At 52.0% G+C, this 16439-nt stretch overlaps 2 protein-coding genes and 1 pseudogene across 2 annotated transcripts in view; 2 read left to right on the top strand and 1 right to left on the bottom strand.

The window, feature by feature from the left end:
• The window catches only part of DNAJC17 (DnaJ heat shock protein family (Hsp40) member C17), a 248318-nt gene that overhangs the window by 42147 nt on the left and 189732 nt on the right, over positions 1-16439 (top strand). The gene's annotated exons all lie outside the window — the stretch shown is intronic.
• On the bottom strand, positions 185-3312 carry CHAC1 (ChaC glutathione specific gamma-glutamylcyclotransferase 1). The gene is made up of 3 exons (XM_050799567.1): positions 2913-3312; positions 2468-2503; positions 185-1312 (listed from the first exon to the last, which is right to left on the bottom strand). Exons 1-3 carry the CDS (start codon positions 3267-3269, stop codon positions 911-913), a joined length of 795 nt encoding a protein of 264 aa, XP_050655524.1. The 5' UTR covers positions 3270-3312; the 3' UTR covers positions 185-910.
• Positions 8364-8829, top strand: LOC126959280 (iron-sulfur cluster assembly 1 homolog, mitochondrial-like; annotated as a pseudogene).

The following is a 16439-nucleotide window of genomic DNA, read 5'->3' as shown; positions in this document are numbered from 1 at the left end:
ATGAACTGTACCCGTGAGAGTGATGTCACCTGCTAATTCTGCCTGCCCAGCTGCCCCTCCCTGGGAGAGAGGGAAGAAGAGGAAGAGGGAGCCCTTTCCCTTCTTAGGAGCCTTCCAGGGCATCACCACCTCGCTTGCCCCAAACCCCCACCTGAGAAAGAACCACATTCCAGCCCAGCACAGATAAAGAGATAGTTTTATGGATAACAATATGGGACAGACTGGGAAGCTGTCAGGGCCAGTAGTGATGAGCTTCCCAGGAATAGACCAACACACAGGCAGGAGTGGCCCAGACAAGTAGATAGACAGACAGAGGGACAAGGAAACCACCAAATGAGTAAGAGGCCCAGGCCAGGCTCAGCAGCTGTGTCCAGGCATCAGCTCCAGCTCTACCCTGGGGAACCAGTGGAGGAGAAGGGCTGGCCGGGGCCTCAGTCCTTGCAGAGCTCCTTCTCTTCATGCCCTACTATCCCTCGTCCAGCCTGCTGGGATCCTTGGCAGGTGGAATTCCCAGGGCTATGGATGGCTGGGCTGAGTGAGCAGAGGATCGAGCCTCTTGGAGACTCCCTGGGGAGGTGGAGGCCTGGGTGGTGTGGGGTTAGCAGCAGCACTTGGGGGAATCTGGTCAAGTTCCAGGATGAGGCCACTGCTCAGCAGGGCCCCCTGTGTCCAGGGCAGGTCCTCCGCCTGCCCACCACACCAACATGGTGCAATAAATAAAGTTTCAAGTAGTAAGTTTAAAGCAGGAGAGCTGGAGGCTGGCAGACTGGCAGGGGCTGAGAAAGAGAAGCCTCCAGCCACCCACCACGTCTGCTCAGTGGGCTCAAGCGGTCGCAAGTCTGTCTTGTGCACTGGAGTGGGGGTCTGGCCTTGATGTCCACATGGGCACTCCCCGCAGGGGCTCAGCCCCTCACACCAGTGCCAGAGCCTGCTCAGTGGGGCAGAAGCAGGGCAACATGGTGCCCACAGCGTCCACGATGGCTGCCAGGTGCTCATCCTGCGCCTGAGGCCCACAGAGCTGCATGAAGTCTGCCAGACGCAGCAAGTATTCAAGGTTGTGGCCGGAAAAGCCCCGGCAGGCCAGGATCTGCGTGGCGATGGCCTCTGCAGGCGCAGGGCCCAGGTAGCCAGGGTTCTGTGGGGTGGCCACATAGGCCAATGCCTTCAGTGGCTGGTCAGGAGCGTCTTGGGGATAGAAGGTGACCTCCTTGGTATCGTAGCCACCAAGCACTGCCTCTCGCACATTTAGGTACTTCAGGGCTTCGCTTACCTGCTCCCCTTGCACTTGATATGCCACGCCCCAAGTGCAGCCCTGGGAAGAAATAAGGACACCCAAGGTCAGTTATGACAGCTCCTTGCTGTTCCCTCTCCTATGCTAGCATGCCACCCCCACCCAGGACTATGCTCTATAAGGGAGGCTGTGGTAGGCTGATGAGCCATCTGGTGGCAGTCCTCAAGCCATTGTTCCCTCTTTCTTAAGAACAGCTGAAAGGTCTCAAGCCATTGTTCCCTCTTTCTTAAGAACAGTTGAAAGGCCAGGTGCGGTGGCTCATGTTTATAATCCCAACACTTTGGGAGGCCAAGGCAGGTGGATCACTTCAGGTCAGGTGGTCGAGACCAGCCTGGCCAACATGGTGAAACCCCATCTCTACTAAAAATACAAAAATTAGCCAGGCATGGTGGTGCACACCTGTAATCCCAGCTACTTGGGAGGGTGAGGCAGTAGAATCATTTGAACCCGGGAGGTGGAGGTTGCAGTGACTTCAGCCTGGGTGACAAGAGCAAGACTCTGTCTTTAAAAAAAAAAAAAAAGAAAGAAAGAAATAGTTGAGGCCAGATGCAGTAGCTCACGCCTGTAATCCCAGCACTTTGGGAGGCTGAGGTGGGCAGATCACTTGAGGTCAGGAGTTCCAGACCAGTCTGGCCAATATGGTGAAACTCTGTCTCTACTAAAAATACAAAAACTAGCTGAGTGTGGTGGTGCATGCCTGTAATCCCGGCTACTCAGGAGGCTAAAGTGGGAGAATCGTCTGAACCTGGAAGGCAGAGGTTGCAGTGAGCCAAGATCGCATCACTGCACTCCAGCCTGGGCAACAGAGCGAGACTCTGTCTCAAAAACAGACAAACAAAACAAAACAACAACAACAAAAAAAAAACAGTTGGCAAAGTGGTCTAGTACCAGGGAAGACAGGATTCCTCCTCAAAGTGTGGTCCATGATGCGGTGGCATCGCCTGTAAGCTTGTTAGGAATGCTGTGTCCCAGGACCCACTGTCATGCTACTGAACTAAGATCTGCATTCTAACAAGATCCTCACGTGATTCGGTGAGAAGCACTGAGCTAGAACACGTTTCTACTCTGCCAGAGAAGCATCACACAGAGCTAGCCTGCAGCCAAGAGCCTATGAGCTCTATCTGCCGGTCCCCCTTCACCCTGGGCCAGGGTCCCCTTCATGATTCAGGCACTTACCTCATGATCTTCAAGGAGCGTCACCACACGGCCAGGCTAGGGAGGGAAGAAAGATTTTGAAACAGACAAGTTAGAAATCAGCTCTGCCATCAGCAAGGAAACCTTTATCAATCTCGCTGGCCTGCGCCTCAGAGTGCCCTGCTCTGCACGCTCAGAGTCCCATTCATGCAGGGGAAGGTGGGGGAGTGATGCACGGATGTAGGAGAAACAGTAAGACAGATGTCAGTGGTCCCAACTGGTGATCAATACAGGGATCCACAGGTTCACAGACTCCAGCCATCACAGTGATGCACTGGACACATACATTTAAATAAGCCACAAACCCCAGACACAGGTTTACACATTTCTTTCTATTAGCCCAGAAAGCCCCGGACATTCCAGGGCACTGGCGCCCAGTATCCCGCCCCCAACCCCCTCACTCCCCTGGGCACGGATGGATGCTCACCATCTTGTCGCTGCCCCGATGGAAGGTGTCTCCCTGCCAGAAACGGCGGCTGTAACCGCGCACGAAGCCCACACGGCTGTCGCTGTAGGCGAAATCGGGCCTCCACACCAGGGAGCCGTACCCGAAAATCCACAGAGCTTGAGGGTCGCCGTCGTTTCGGGGGAACTGAGCGGACGGTGTAGGGGACTGCGAGGCGGGCGGGGTGTTTGAGGCTGCAGACTCCTGCTTCATGGTGCCGGGCACAGGGATAGGCCCAGGCGGCCTCCGGGGCTGGTCTCCGGCGTGGGCACGGAAAGACCGACGGACGCACACACCTGGCCTGGCACCGCTCGGTCGCTCCAGCTGAGCGCCCCCCATGGAGGCGCCCTTTAAACCCTCTTGCCGGGAGACCACGCCCACCACGGCCAGCTGCCGCGGTGATTGGGGCGGGGCAAATCCCCTTTTGGCCAATCAACTTCGTATTGTGCTTCTCACTTAACCCCGCCCCGGGCCCAGCGCGCCCGCTGATTGGTTCGGCTCCACCTCTGTGGCAAACCTGGCAGGAGTGATGCAACGGCCGGGGAGGTTTCTCTAGCGCCGGCATGCAGCAAGGGCGCCTCGGATTGCGTCAGGCGGCGGGCAGGGGGAACCCACCGGGCACAGGGCGGGCACTGGGAGTCTCCCCAGCCGCCCCCTCATGGCCTGGGCCCCTTGGAGGTACGGCGAGCGAGTCCCAGGCGGCGTCTGACCAGCCTTGCCGCTCGTCCACCTGGCCGAGTCCCTGCCAATCTAGGTGGCACAGACTCAGTCCCAAGTCGAGTCCAGGGCACGTCCAGAAGGAGCGCTCTGGGCGTCGTAAAATTCCGTCTCTGGGGCCCCTCCTGAGATCATGCACTGCGGGAAAGCTGTCGGAGGCACCGTCCGCATTCCACTCAGGTGCCTCACGCCGTTGGCCAGTGTGAGCAAACGGAGAAACTGGGTCGCGGGGGGCGGCAGGGGGTTCTGCAGAGACTGCGGGACTGAGTTAGGTAGGCCAGGCGCCTGAAACTTACAGACCTCACATGAGGGCTACGCCCCTGACCAGGTGTGGGACCCCTTGAGCCCGGGTAGGCTCGAGGAAGAGCCTGTTAGAGCGCTTGGATGGGCCGGCAGTCATTTGGGCTATAAAGGGTATAAAGATGCAAAAGCCAGGCTAGTCTTGCCCCCAAGGCGATGGGTTTAGTTCTTCCTGGACGTGAGATTTTGCAGCAATGATTAATCCTTAGGCACAAGGTCCCAGGAGCAGCGGGCAAGGAGGGCCCAGTGAGGTCCTCACAAGGCTATGGCCAGCTACTGGTCTTCGCCCTTGGCTTCTAGCCTCCCAGCCGAGTCCACAGGCCTACTGGGGTTGACCCCCTAAACAGCAGCAAGGGACTGCCCTCTGGGGATGTCGCTGACTGTAAAAGGGAAACAGAGACAGCTGAAGGCCTTCTCTCCGAACTGACCAGGAGATGGCTGGCAGGGGAAATGTGCAACATGGCTTCTCATTCGATTCTAATTCAATATTTAAACTAAACGTGATCTGCACACTTCACATATTCATTCCCAAGGTGTCGCAAACGTAAGAGGGAAAGTTGCACAGCAGTGTGTATAGTACGAAGCTATTTCTTTAAAACAAAAAGTATTCGTGTAAGAAATAATCTGGAAGAATATATCTAAACTGTTAGCAGAGGCTGGCACCAGAGGAGGACTTTCAGTATCAAACTTAAACATTAATGAAAAAGTCTGGATTTTTTTTTTCCTTTGAGATGGAGTCTCACTCTGTTGCCCAGGCTGGAGTGCAGTGGCCCAATCTCAGCTCACTGCAAGCTCTGCCTCTCCGGTTCACACCATTCTCCTGCCTCAGCCTCCCGAGTAGCTAGGACTACAGGGGTCCACCAACATGCCCAGCTAAGTTTTTGTATTTTTAGTAGAGATGGGGTTTCACTGTGTTACCCAGGATGGTCTCGATCTCCTGACCTCGTGATCCGATTACAGGTGTGAGCCACCGCGCCCTGCCAAAAGTCTGGATTTTTACAAGGAGCATGAATTACTTTTCCAACCAGGAAAAAAAAAAATATATATATATATATATATATATATATATATATATATATATAGAGAGAGAGAGAGAGAGAGAGAGAGAGAGAGAGAGGCACATGGTCCTTTCTGGTTATTCCTTTTTTTTCACTTTCTCTCCATTCCCCACATTCACTCTCCCTCTTCTCTTCTATCCTGTCCACTTTAGTTCATGTGAGCACCTCCTTTGTTGGTAGCTTCTTAGAAGAATGTCCTCTTCTCCATTCACCAGCTATGGGTTGTAGGCCGGGAAGTGGGAAACTGGTATCCACACATTGTTGAAGTATCTTTCACAAACAACCCTTTGAGAAAGCAGCTTGGTGATACAAATCAAGAATCATAAAATATCCCTGCCCTTTGACCCAATACTCCTTCAGGAAATTATTCAAAATACGGGAAAAGACATATGCCTGAATATTTTCAATGCATTGTTACTTTTTTTTTTTTGAGGCAGAGTCTCCCTCTGTTGCCCAGGCTGGAGTGCAGTGGCACAATCTCAGCTCACTGCAACCTCCGCTTCCCAGGTTCAAGCGATTCTCTTGCCTCAGCCTCCTGAGTACCTGGAACTACAGGCACCTGCCACCACGCCCGGGTAATTTTTGTATTTTTAGTAGACACGGGGTTTCGCCATATTGGCCAGGCTGATCTCAAACTCCTGGCTGTGATCTGCCCACCTCGGCCTGCCAAAGTGCTGGGATTACAAACGTGAGCCACCACTCCCGGCCATTACTTATTATAGCAAAAACAAGAAAAAAACTACTTAAATATCCAAAATTAGCTAAATGTTTAAGGAAATTATGTCAATTTACCATTCATATGACGGAAAAATGTACATGCACACACACACACACACACAAACAACCTAAATACCCAGCAATAATTAGTTGCATAAATATGATATAGTCCATTGAATTTGTGCAGACATTAGAAACAATTATGTATGTCGGGCCGGGTGCAGTGGCTCACGCCTGTAATCTTAACACTGTGGGAGGCCAAGGTGGGCAGAATGCCTGAGCTCAGGAGTTCGAGACCAGCCTGGGCAACACGGTGAAACCCCGTCCCTACTAAAAATACAAAAAAAATTAGCCGGGCACGGTGGCGGGTGCCTGAAATCCCAGTTACTCGGGAGGCTGAGGCAGGAGAATTGCTTCAACCCAGGAGGCGGAGGTTGCAGTGAGCCAAGATTGCACCATTGCAGTCCAGCCTGGGCAACAGAGCAAGACTTCGTCTCAGGAAAAAAACAAACAATGTAGTAAAAATGTGTATGAGTGCATATTAAGGCAAAAATGCAAAATATAAATTTTCATATGTACTATTGTTAAAAACAGTAACAATAAAGATAGGGAAGCAGCAAATACCAGTGTGTTGGGATTGTGAGCAGTTCTCTCCTTTGTTTTCCAAGTTTTATGGAAAGTAATGTTTAAATAATAATAAGTTAATTTTTGCTGGGCGTCGTGGTTCACACCTATAATCCCAGCACTTTGGGAGGCCAAGCAGGAAGATCGCTTGAGCTCAGGAGTTTGAGACCAACCTGGAAAACATAATGAAACCTCATCTCTACAAAAAATTTTTTTTTTTTTTTTTTTTTTTTTTGAGATGGAGTCTCGCTCTGTCGCCCAGGCTGGAGTGCAGTGGCCGGATCTCAGCTCACTGCAACCTCCGCCTCCCGGGTTCACGCCATTCTCCGGCCTCAGCCTCCCGAGTAGCTGGGACTACAGGCGCTCGCCACCTCGCCCAGCTAGATTTTTGTATTTTTTAGTAGAGACGGGGTTTCACCGTGTTAGCCAGGATGGTGTCGATCTCCTGACCTCGTGATCCGCCCGTCTCGGCCTCCCAAAGTGCTGGGATTACAGGCTTGAGCCACCGCGCCCGGCCATACAAAAAATTTTTAAAAATTAGCCCGGCTTAGCGACATGCACCTGTGGTCCCAGCTGCTCAGGAGGCTGAGGCAGGAGGGCTGCTTGAGCCCAGGAGGTCAAGGCTGCAGTGAGCTGTGATTGTGCCACTGCTCTCCAACGTGGGCAACAGAGCAAGATCCTGTCTATAAAAAAAAAAAAAGTTACTTTTATAGAGTCATTAGTGGTTTTCTGGTGGGGGAGGGATAGATAGCATACCTGAAACATTTAGGGAACAGTCTCATGATGCCCGTTCTCAGACCTCCTCCCACCCTGACCAAAGTCCCAGTGTTTCATAACTCATTTGGCAATGTCTTCAATAACCTGATCTTGCTCCTGGCAGAGTCAGACATTCCCTCTTCTATGTTCCCACAACACTTTACGCCACTGCAGTTTACTGATCTGCCCCTTCCAACTTGTGCTTACAACAGAAACACTCATTTATTACGTGCATACCATGTGCCAGGCAATTGCTAAACGCCTTTACATCATCCATTCTAATTACACGTTTCTTCACTACTTTGTGAGGTAAATATCATTTCACAGATGAGCATGCAGGAAAGCTAGGTAAGCCCTGTTGGTGACATACCAGAAAGTAGTGGAGCCTGGGTCTGAAGGCAGCTGGGCCAGCTCCAGAGCCTCCTGGCTGGGAATCATTTGTGTCCTGCCTGTCACTCACCTGAGCGCTTCCCGAGAGCATGGTTCATCGCTGAAGGCCCAAGAGAACCAACACAAGTCAGGCACGCGGAAGATTCTCCACAAATATAGGTAGAATAAGTGAGGCTGTTGCTTGGAAAAGGCCAGGGCTATATCCCATGTCCCACATAACACAAGTTCAACCTCAACCCTCAAAATAGGAATCTCCACAGAAGTTGGCCCAGGGGATCTGCAACACCTTCCTGGGAACATGTCTTGGCTGTCCCCATTCCTTGCTTATTCTTGCCAACAACATCTGTGTCTTTTCCTCCCCGCGGGACACTCCCAGGCAGCAAACCACTCGCTTAGCTGGTTCCTCTCTGTAACTTCAACAGCACACCCTTCCCGTCTTTCCTTCTAACGCCCCCCAGGAGGGGGCTGCTGATGTCATGCCCACAGAGGTGCCAGCTCATGAGAGGCTATGGGCCCAGGCATCACCTCCACCTTGCAGAGTGGCACGTGATGTGCACGTGATGTGCACGTGGTGGTTTCCTTTTTTAGATATTTCCCAAATTAACTGTTTCCTTATTGTTCCCCTCCGGGTGGCTACCTCTCATCTCCTGAGGATCTGTTCCTTCTGTCTTCTCTTACCAGAGATTGGCATCACCTCCTGGTGTTAGTCAGCATGTTTATCTGAAACAAGGGAAGGCTGTTTTAGGAGCTAGGGAATGATGCTAATTTATACGCTAAAGGATGAAGTTGCCTTATAATGCTACTGATTCCTGAAGGATGAAAAACCTTCCCAGAGGCCTGAGTGCGCCGTGTGCCAGAACTGGTGGCATCAATGGGCCTGCTGTGTCCAAAGAAGAGGCTGAGGCCGCCGAGCTCAGGCCTGAAGCACCTGGGTACCTGGATGACAAAGACTTTGGCTTCCTTAGTCCGGAGGACTGTCCGGGCTGTGAGCAACAGGAAGCTGCAGCCCACGAGGGCCACCCGCAGTCTGACACCTTCCGCAGTAAACAAGATAAAATAACTTCTTCAAGATAAGCCTGAGCATTAGGTGTAAAAGTTGGTGTCTGAACCAGGGCCTGTAATGACCTTTCTTATATTCTAGAATAAACGAAGACAAAGGAGATTTCAATGAAGAAGTTACTCAAGATGGAGTCAGAGTGTTAATCAAAAAGAAAGCACAACGAACACTTTTAGGAACAGAAATAGTCTATGCTGAAGACAAATTATCCAGTGAGTTTGTGTTCAATAACCCAAACATCAAAGGAACATGTGGCCATGGAGAAAGCTTTACTATTTGAAATCTCAGGACGCCTCTGACCATAAGCTCCAAGAAAGCTCCTGGAAGCCCTGGGGCTCACAAATAATTCATATGACTGTCACATGCTTAATGTGTGCCTGCCTCATGAGGAAAATATAATTGATGCATTTTGGAAATGTATTAGATTCCAGAAGAAATGATATTTGTAGTCTCTGTAAGGGACAGAAAATGAGAAGCCATCACTCTCTTTGGATCATCTGACTCTCTTGCATCCTTTGTTTTGAACCAGTTTCATTAAAGTTGTCTTCCTGGGCCCCTGTTTCTCCATATCCTGAGCAGTGTGCACTCATCAGGTCTCTGTTGGATGGCCTGAACATGCACCTCCCTCAGCATTTCTCCCAACCAGACTGGAGGCTCCTACAATTCAGAGACAGGACGTCCTGACTGCTGGTAGTAACATGGTGGTGCATTGTTTTTCCACCCAAACTTAGCATAGCCTGTTTACATTTTTATCAAAACTTGCTTTTTGTTGTTGTTTTTTCTTTTTTATAAAAAATGTCATTGTCAGATGCCTCATTGCGTACCCTTTAATAGTACCAGGCAAAGATTTCCTTGAACTATAATACAGAATACTTCTGAGTGATGGTATCGAAAGGTGAGAAAGACTTCATCCATCTGTTTTTTAATGCATTTCTTTGGCCACCCTATATGTCTGCTCAAAGAAGGGATCTCAAGCTGACTTTCAGTTGAGGGGTCTCTTAAAAGCCATCTAGCCCACCTCCCTCAATTCTGTACACAAGGAAGCAAAACCCCACGGAAGCCAAAGGGCTCCTGTCTGCCCCTACTCCACAGGCGTGGGGAGAGCGGGAACTCTACCCCCATCTCCCCTTCCTTGTAGATGACACATGTGCTCTGCCCTCCAAGGCAATTAGTGAAGGCAAATGGTCTGGCTTGTCTGGTCAACATTTTGATATAATCTCTTTATAATTTTATGGAGATCAGCTGGGCGCGGTGGCTCACACCTGTCATCCCAGCACTTTGGGAGGCCGAGGCAGGTGATCACTTGAGGCCAGGAGTTTGAGACCAGCCTGGCCAACATGGTGAAACCCTGTCTCTACTAAAAATACAAAAAAACAAAAATTAGCTAGGTGTGGTGGCGCACACCTGTAATCCCAGCTACTGAAGAGGCTGAGACACAAGAATTGCTTGAACCCGGGAGGTGCAGACTGCAATGAGCTGAGATCACTCTACTGCACTCCGGCCTGGACAACAGAGTGAGACTCCATCTCAAAATAAATAAATAAATAATATATATACACACACACATATAGATATACACATACACACACATGCACGCACGCACATATGTATATATACATACATATACATATAAGTAAAATTTTATGGAGATCATATATTTTTATTTTATTTTGAATAGGAAAAATATTTTAAAACACTTTTATGTGAATTACCTTCTTGTTTCTTTAACCTTTGAAACAATGGTTTGTAGCAGAGAAGACACTGTAGCAACCTATAATTATGCTTTTGGAATGTGGTCCTAATTGTGAAAGAGAACATGGGGCCTTTTCTTAAAACCCACTATGCATACACTTTCCGCATGCTTTTTTGAAAGCTGGTTCTCATGGATTCAAGTAGCTGAGTTCATGATGTTTGTTTTACCTACTAAAGTAGCTGGCACAAAAATGCACCAAAACCGCTGGGTGTGGTGGCTCACGCCTGTAATCCCAGCACTTTGGGAGGCCGAGGCAGGCCGATCACTGAGGTCAGGAGTTTGAGACCAGCCTGGCCAATATGTTGAAATCCCGTCTCTACTAAAAATACAAAAATTAGCTGGGCATGGTGGCAGGCACCTGTAATCCCAGCTAGCTAATCAGGAGGCCTAGGCAGGAGAATCACTTGAACCTGGGAGGCGGAAGTTGCAGTGAGCCGAGATCGTGCCATTGCACTCCAGCCTGGGCAGCAGAGCGAAACTCCATCTCAAAAAAAAAAAAAAAGAGAGAGAGAGAGAAAATGCACCAAAACCTAGAGCAGCAGTTTTATGTAAACTTTCATGAGTCTGCATCATTGATATGATTGTTGAGCCACTTATAATGTGGGCAAAACTGTATGTATGTAGAGATTCAGTTGTCAGTTTTAAAAATGTGGCCTCTCTGTGATCATAACAAAAAACAAAAAGAAGAAGAAGAAAAGAAAAGCTTTCCCAGACACTGCCTCTAAGTTCAGCTTGCTCATATTTGAGCTCAGTTCCACCATGTACCAGCTGAGTGACGCTAGGCATGGTGTCTTTAGTTCTTGGTTTTCTCAACTGTAAAGAGGGAATAAGTAATAGCATTGACCTTGCAGGGCCTGAAAAGGATTGAAAGAAATAATACCGTAGGCAGTACCTGTCACACAGAAACACTCAACAAATGGTGACTTCTTATTGTCTTTACTTCAGACAATTTCACTTTCCATTTCATCCAGGGCAGAGCCATAGTGAACCTCTCATTCTGAAATAGCGCAGAAGAACGAAGTGGGTCAGGAGGAAGTGATCAAGGTAAGCATTTTAGGATCAGTAGAGGACATCTCCAGCTATCTCACTCTCCATCCTTGCCATGCAATTCACAGACTGTTCTGGCAAGTAGGGTGCCAAAGGAATGTGGGGTGTTTTTTTTTGAGACAGGGTCTCGCTGTGTCATCCAGGCAAGTGAAGTGTCTCAATCTCGGCTCACTGCAGCCTTGACCTCCCAGGCTCAAGTGATTCTCCCATCTCAGCCTCCTGAGTAGCTGGGACTACAGGCACCTGCCACTGTCCAGCTAATTTTTTGTTGTTGTTGTTGTTTTGTCATGTTTCCCAGGCTGGTCTCAAACTCCTGAGTTCAAGCGATCCGTCCACCTTGGCCTCCCAAAGTGATGGGATTACAGGTGTGAGCCACTGCACTGGCCGTGTTTTTTGTTTGTTCGAGACAGGGTCTCACTCTGTCCTCCAGGTCGGAGTGTAGTGGCATGATCATGGCTCACTGCGCCTTGACCTCCTGGGTTCAACTGATCCTCCCACTTCAGCCTCCCAAGTGGCTGAGACCTGCAGGTATGCACCACCATGCCCAGCTAATTTTTTTGTTTGTTTTTGAGACAGGATCTAGCTCTGTCACCCAGGCTGGAGTGCAATGGCACAATCTCAGCTCACTGCAGCCTCCGCCACCCAGGCTCAAGCACTCCTCTCACCTCAGCCTACCGAGTAGCTGGGACTACAGGTGCATCCCACAACACCCGGCTAATTGTTTTGCATTTTTGTAGAGATGGGGTCTCCCCATGTTACCCAGGCTGGTCTTGAACTCCTGGGCTCAAGCGATCCATCTGCCTTGGCCTCCCAAAGTGCTGGGATTATAGGTGTGAGCCATCGTGCCCAGCCAAGGCATGTTTCTAAAAGACAGAATGGGTAATGGTCTCACCCAAGCACACTATTAGCAGAACAAACATCCTATTGACAGAACAAACAGTTGCTTGAGCCAAGAGAGATTTTCTGTGTATGCATGGAGTGAAGGTGCTAAAATAAATAAATTAGTAAATAATCCAGCATCTATGAGGAACCATAACCTCCCACGGACCTCTGAAAGGTAAGTGTGTCCGCAGGTCTTCAGGTCTTGTGCAAAGAGGACCTAGGTCCCACCGACATTCTGGCCAAAGGAGGGGCAGATGAAGTAGAGGGTCCCTGCATACAGTCCACCTCAGAAGAGGGAGAGATAGTCCCAGGCAGCTGTTCTGCAGGGTGTGCCAACCAAACCCATGGCCAAGGGGGGAAGGCTGCTTGGCCCTTGGTCCACGAAAGCAGGGACTGTAGAGATTCACTCATATCCTGGCAAAAGGGTGCCTGGGATGGTGGAAAAACCTGGCTTCCTGCCCATTTTCTAGCCTCCAAGGAGGTGGAGAGGTCCGGCTGACCGGGCACCTGTGGGGTGGCTGGTGTTCCAGTTATCCAGAGCTCAGTCCTCATCTACCTGGAAGGAAAGAAGCTGAGGTTCCAATAGAGGACTGGTGGGTGGTGCTCCCAATTCCAAGGAGAGAGAAAAGTACAATTTGTGGGGACAGGAAGCAACCAGTTGCAGGGCTGAGGAGAAGCTGTAGTGCGGAGCATTTCAGTGGGGTGCCAGGGCTGCAAAGATCCACAGGGTTGGGGTGAGCCTCAGATCTCATGGAAATGCTGTGGTGTGGTGGGACCTGGCTCTAGAAAAAAAGCCTCAGAAAACCGGCCATGTGGAGAAGTCAGGGTGCTCACAAGGGGCCTGGCTGGTGCTGTACATTCTGTGGCCCACAGGGAGCCAAGGCAGTGAAGCCCTTTCAATGAAGGAGAGCAGCTGGGATTCCTTCTTCCCCAGGGCCCACTGCTAACAGAATGGAGAATGTCCAGGACCTTTCAGATCTCTTCTACCAGAGACAGAAGAGGAAGCGCTGAGGAAGGGAGTTGCTGGTAGAGGAGTGAAACTGAACAGACTGGGCTTAGTACCATGAGCCTTGCCCCAACACCTGCCACTGTGGGAAAGGGACAGCAATCCTCCAACAAGTCAAATGGCCAGTGCCGATGTGCAAAACCCCAAGCCCCACCAGGAGGAGGGGTCACTAGAGACAGACAGGCTAGCCATGCCTGGCAGGGCTGTGGCTCTGCCCTACAGGGGGTGCCATGACACAGGGCGCTTCTGGGCCAGAGCCGACCTGTTGCTAAATCCGGATTCCTGTGATGCTAGTTACCATCATGAGGGTCTGGCTGTAGACTCACTTGGATTCTTGGGCCCTGTGCCCTGGCCTCAGAGAAACTTTGTGGATGAAGTAAGTAAGTTGAGCCCACTCTTGACCAGAGTGTTAAGGGGTACCATGTCCCAGAGGCCAGGGAAAGGTGGCAAAAAGTCACTTGTGGCAGATCTCCAAAGGGAAGGTGACTCTTGAGGACCTGGGGGTCCTGCTGTCCCTTCCCACAGCAAGGGCCTCCCTTCTACCCCGACCTACATCAGAGGAGGTTGACCTAGATTAGTGATGCTCCTGGAAGGCAGGGGCACACGGAAGCGATGGTGACAGAAACCTGTGATCTCAGCTGCTTTACTTGGTCCTAGGGCTACTGCTGGTGTCACAGTAGGTAGACAGGCATGAGCAGCACAGGAGAGGACGCTCGACCCCCACCAGGAATCTCAGGCAACCATCAGGTGATGGTCAGGTGGCTGTTACCCTGTCTCTCTAAAATAACAATTGTTGCAGCCCGCACCAGGGAAAGGCAGTCTCTCAATAGAGAGAAATACCTGAAACTGATCAGCAGCTTCCCGATAAGATCTCAGGAGTAGGGCAAGTGGGTTCAAGCGAGTACACTAGGAGGCAAAATGGCGGAGCTCAACTGGTATCTGACCTTCCTCTAGGAATCCTCGAGCAGTGAGGGAAAAATGCCTCAAGTGAGCATGTGCACAATCCAGTAAGCACACTGCACACGCGACCCCTCCCAAGAGCTGGCAGGCCTCGGGCACGCGGACCGCCCATCCTCAGGGAAGAGTCAGGGAGAAGGGATGCAAGGCTCCGGAAGCACGCCAACATAGAAAACCCCAAGTCAGAGGTCAAACGCGCACTTGAATCTCTCAAGTCGCCCACTTGACCCTCTTCCAAGTGTACTTTACTTCCTTTTGTTCCTGCTCTAATACTCTGTAATACACTTTCACTCCTGCTCTAAAATTTGCCTCAGTCTCTCCTTCTGCCTTATGCCCGTCGGTGCAATTCTTTCTTCTGAGGAGGCAAGAACTGAGGTTGCTGCAGACCCCCACGGACTGGCCGCTGCTAACACTGGGACTATCCTGCCAGACCCCAACCTCCCTAGGTCCCACCCTGCTGATGAGGGCCGGGGCAGGGGGAGCTCAGAAAGTGGCTCACTTAGAGATACTTGAGGAGGATGAACCCACCAGCAGAGGTTACAACACTGCTCACAAATGCTTCCATACATCCTCATTTCAACCCCCTAGCAACGCCTAACAGGCATTACCCGCAGAGAGGTTAAGGATAAGCAGCTAGATGGTTAGCGGCCATGAGCAGACAGCAAGTCCTGCTTCCAGTGCTAATCAGTGCTGAAGGAATGAAGTAGATGGACTTGTCCCAGAGCACCCGGTAATGAGGGGTGGCGCTGGAAGGGAGCTCCAGCCCCATAACCGAAACCGGTGACTGGTCCTGCTCGACGCCATTCCCTTCCCTTGAGGATGTCTCTGGACCAGGATGGCCGGAGGCCTGTGGGGTTGCGAGGGGGGCTGGCTGCTGCGACGGCGGGGCCAGGGGAAAGGGCTTGCTCCCCTGGACACTGTGAGAATATTTGGGGAAAAGCCCGGCACTGGGTTCTCCCCAGGTTACCCGTTCAGCTTAGGGGCTCGGAGCCCGGAGGGAGCTCGGGCGTCTGGCCGCCCCCTGCCGCCTTAGTCTCATCGGCCCGGGACGGAGAAGGGGGGCCCCAGAGAGCCTCCCGGGGTCGACGGCCCCTCCCGCCCGCAGCCCCGACAGGCGCGCAGCGCCCTCTAGTGCCGGGAAGCAGCGCCCTCGCGGTCCAGCCCGCCTGCCCGCCTGCTGGCCCGCGGCTCCGCTTCCCGCGGCCGCGGCCCGGCGCGGGCTCCCAGGCCCGGGCGAGATTGGGGAGGCAGGAGGCGGAGCCGAGCGGGCGGGGGAGCCTCCGAGAAGCTCTCGGCCTTCGGCGGCTTCCCGGCCCGGGAAGTGAGCCGGGTCCGCTGCCGCAAACAGGAAGTCGGGCTGTAACAAAGAGCGCGGGGGGCGGGGAGCCGCGGGAGCTGCGGGGCGCGGCGGCGGCAGGTGGAGGGCTGACCCAGGCGGCCAGGCGCACCTGCCCCTTCCGCCGCCGCGCGGGGCTCGGGGTGCCCTAGGCGCGAGAGACGGCGCAGCCGCCCAGGGAAGGCCACTGGAACCTCGCAGGCGCATCCCCGCCCGAGGAAGGGACAGTCACAGTTCCCCCAGTGAATCACTTCCACCCCTTTCCCGGAATGCAGCAGGCCACGTGGGGCGGAGGGCTGGGGCTGCTGATCCTGTGGACCCACGGGGAGAGGCTGGGAGAGCTGCGGCGAGGGGACCTACGGAGAGCTCTGTGGGTCCTAGTCAAGAGATGGAGCATCCACACCACCTTGGTTTAGTCTGGTGGCCTTTTCTAGCCTGGGAATGGGGAGGTGGGAGCCACTGTCCTTTTTTCCCTACCTCCTGACCAGGCTGACCCTGGCCGTGAGGTCGGAGAGGGGACCCTGGCTGAGCAAGCAGAATAAAGTCATTTCTCCCTCTGCACAACCCCTCCCTGACTCTATCAGCCGGGGGCCCTGGAAAAGCAGCTGTCCTCAGGTCACCGTGGGGTCAAATTGATTCTCCAGGCGGGGCACTGGCTCCAGGCTGTTAAGGAACTACTAAACTCTGAATTCCCTGGTGAAATACCCATGCAAATTAAAGGTGGGCATTTGCTAACCTGTGGAAGGCACCTCACAAGTGAGTCTAGAACTATTATCTGGCCTCCTTTCTGCCAAGCCTAGGAGATCTCCTGTATCCCAGGACACTCAAGTGATCAGGAAAGTCTTGGGTGCCTCACCTATCAGAAGGGGCTGGACTCTCAGGAAATCCTGGGGAGAAGGGGCTTCCTCC

Source organism: Macaca thibetana, chromosome 7 (assembly GCF_024542745.1).
Source record: "Macaca thibetana thibetana isolate TM-01 chromosome 7, ASM2454274v1, whole genome shotgun sequence".
In the NCBI taxonomy this organism is placed as follows: Eukaryota; Metazoa; Chordata; class Mammalia; order Primates; family Cercopithecidae; genus Macaca; species Macaca thibetana.
The sequence above is the reverse complement of the archived record's forward strand: the minus strand, read 5'-3'. Positions and strand labels throughout refer to the sequence as shown.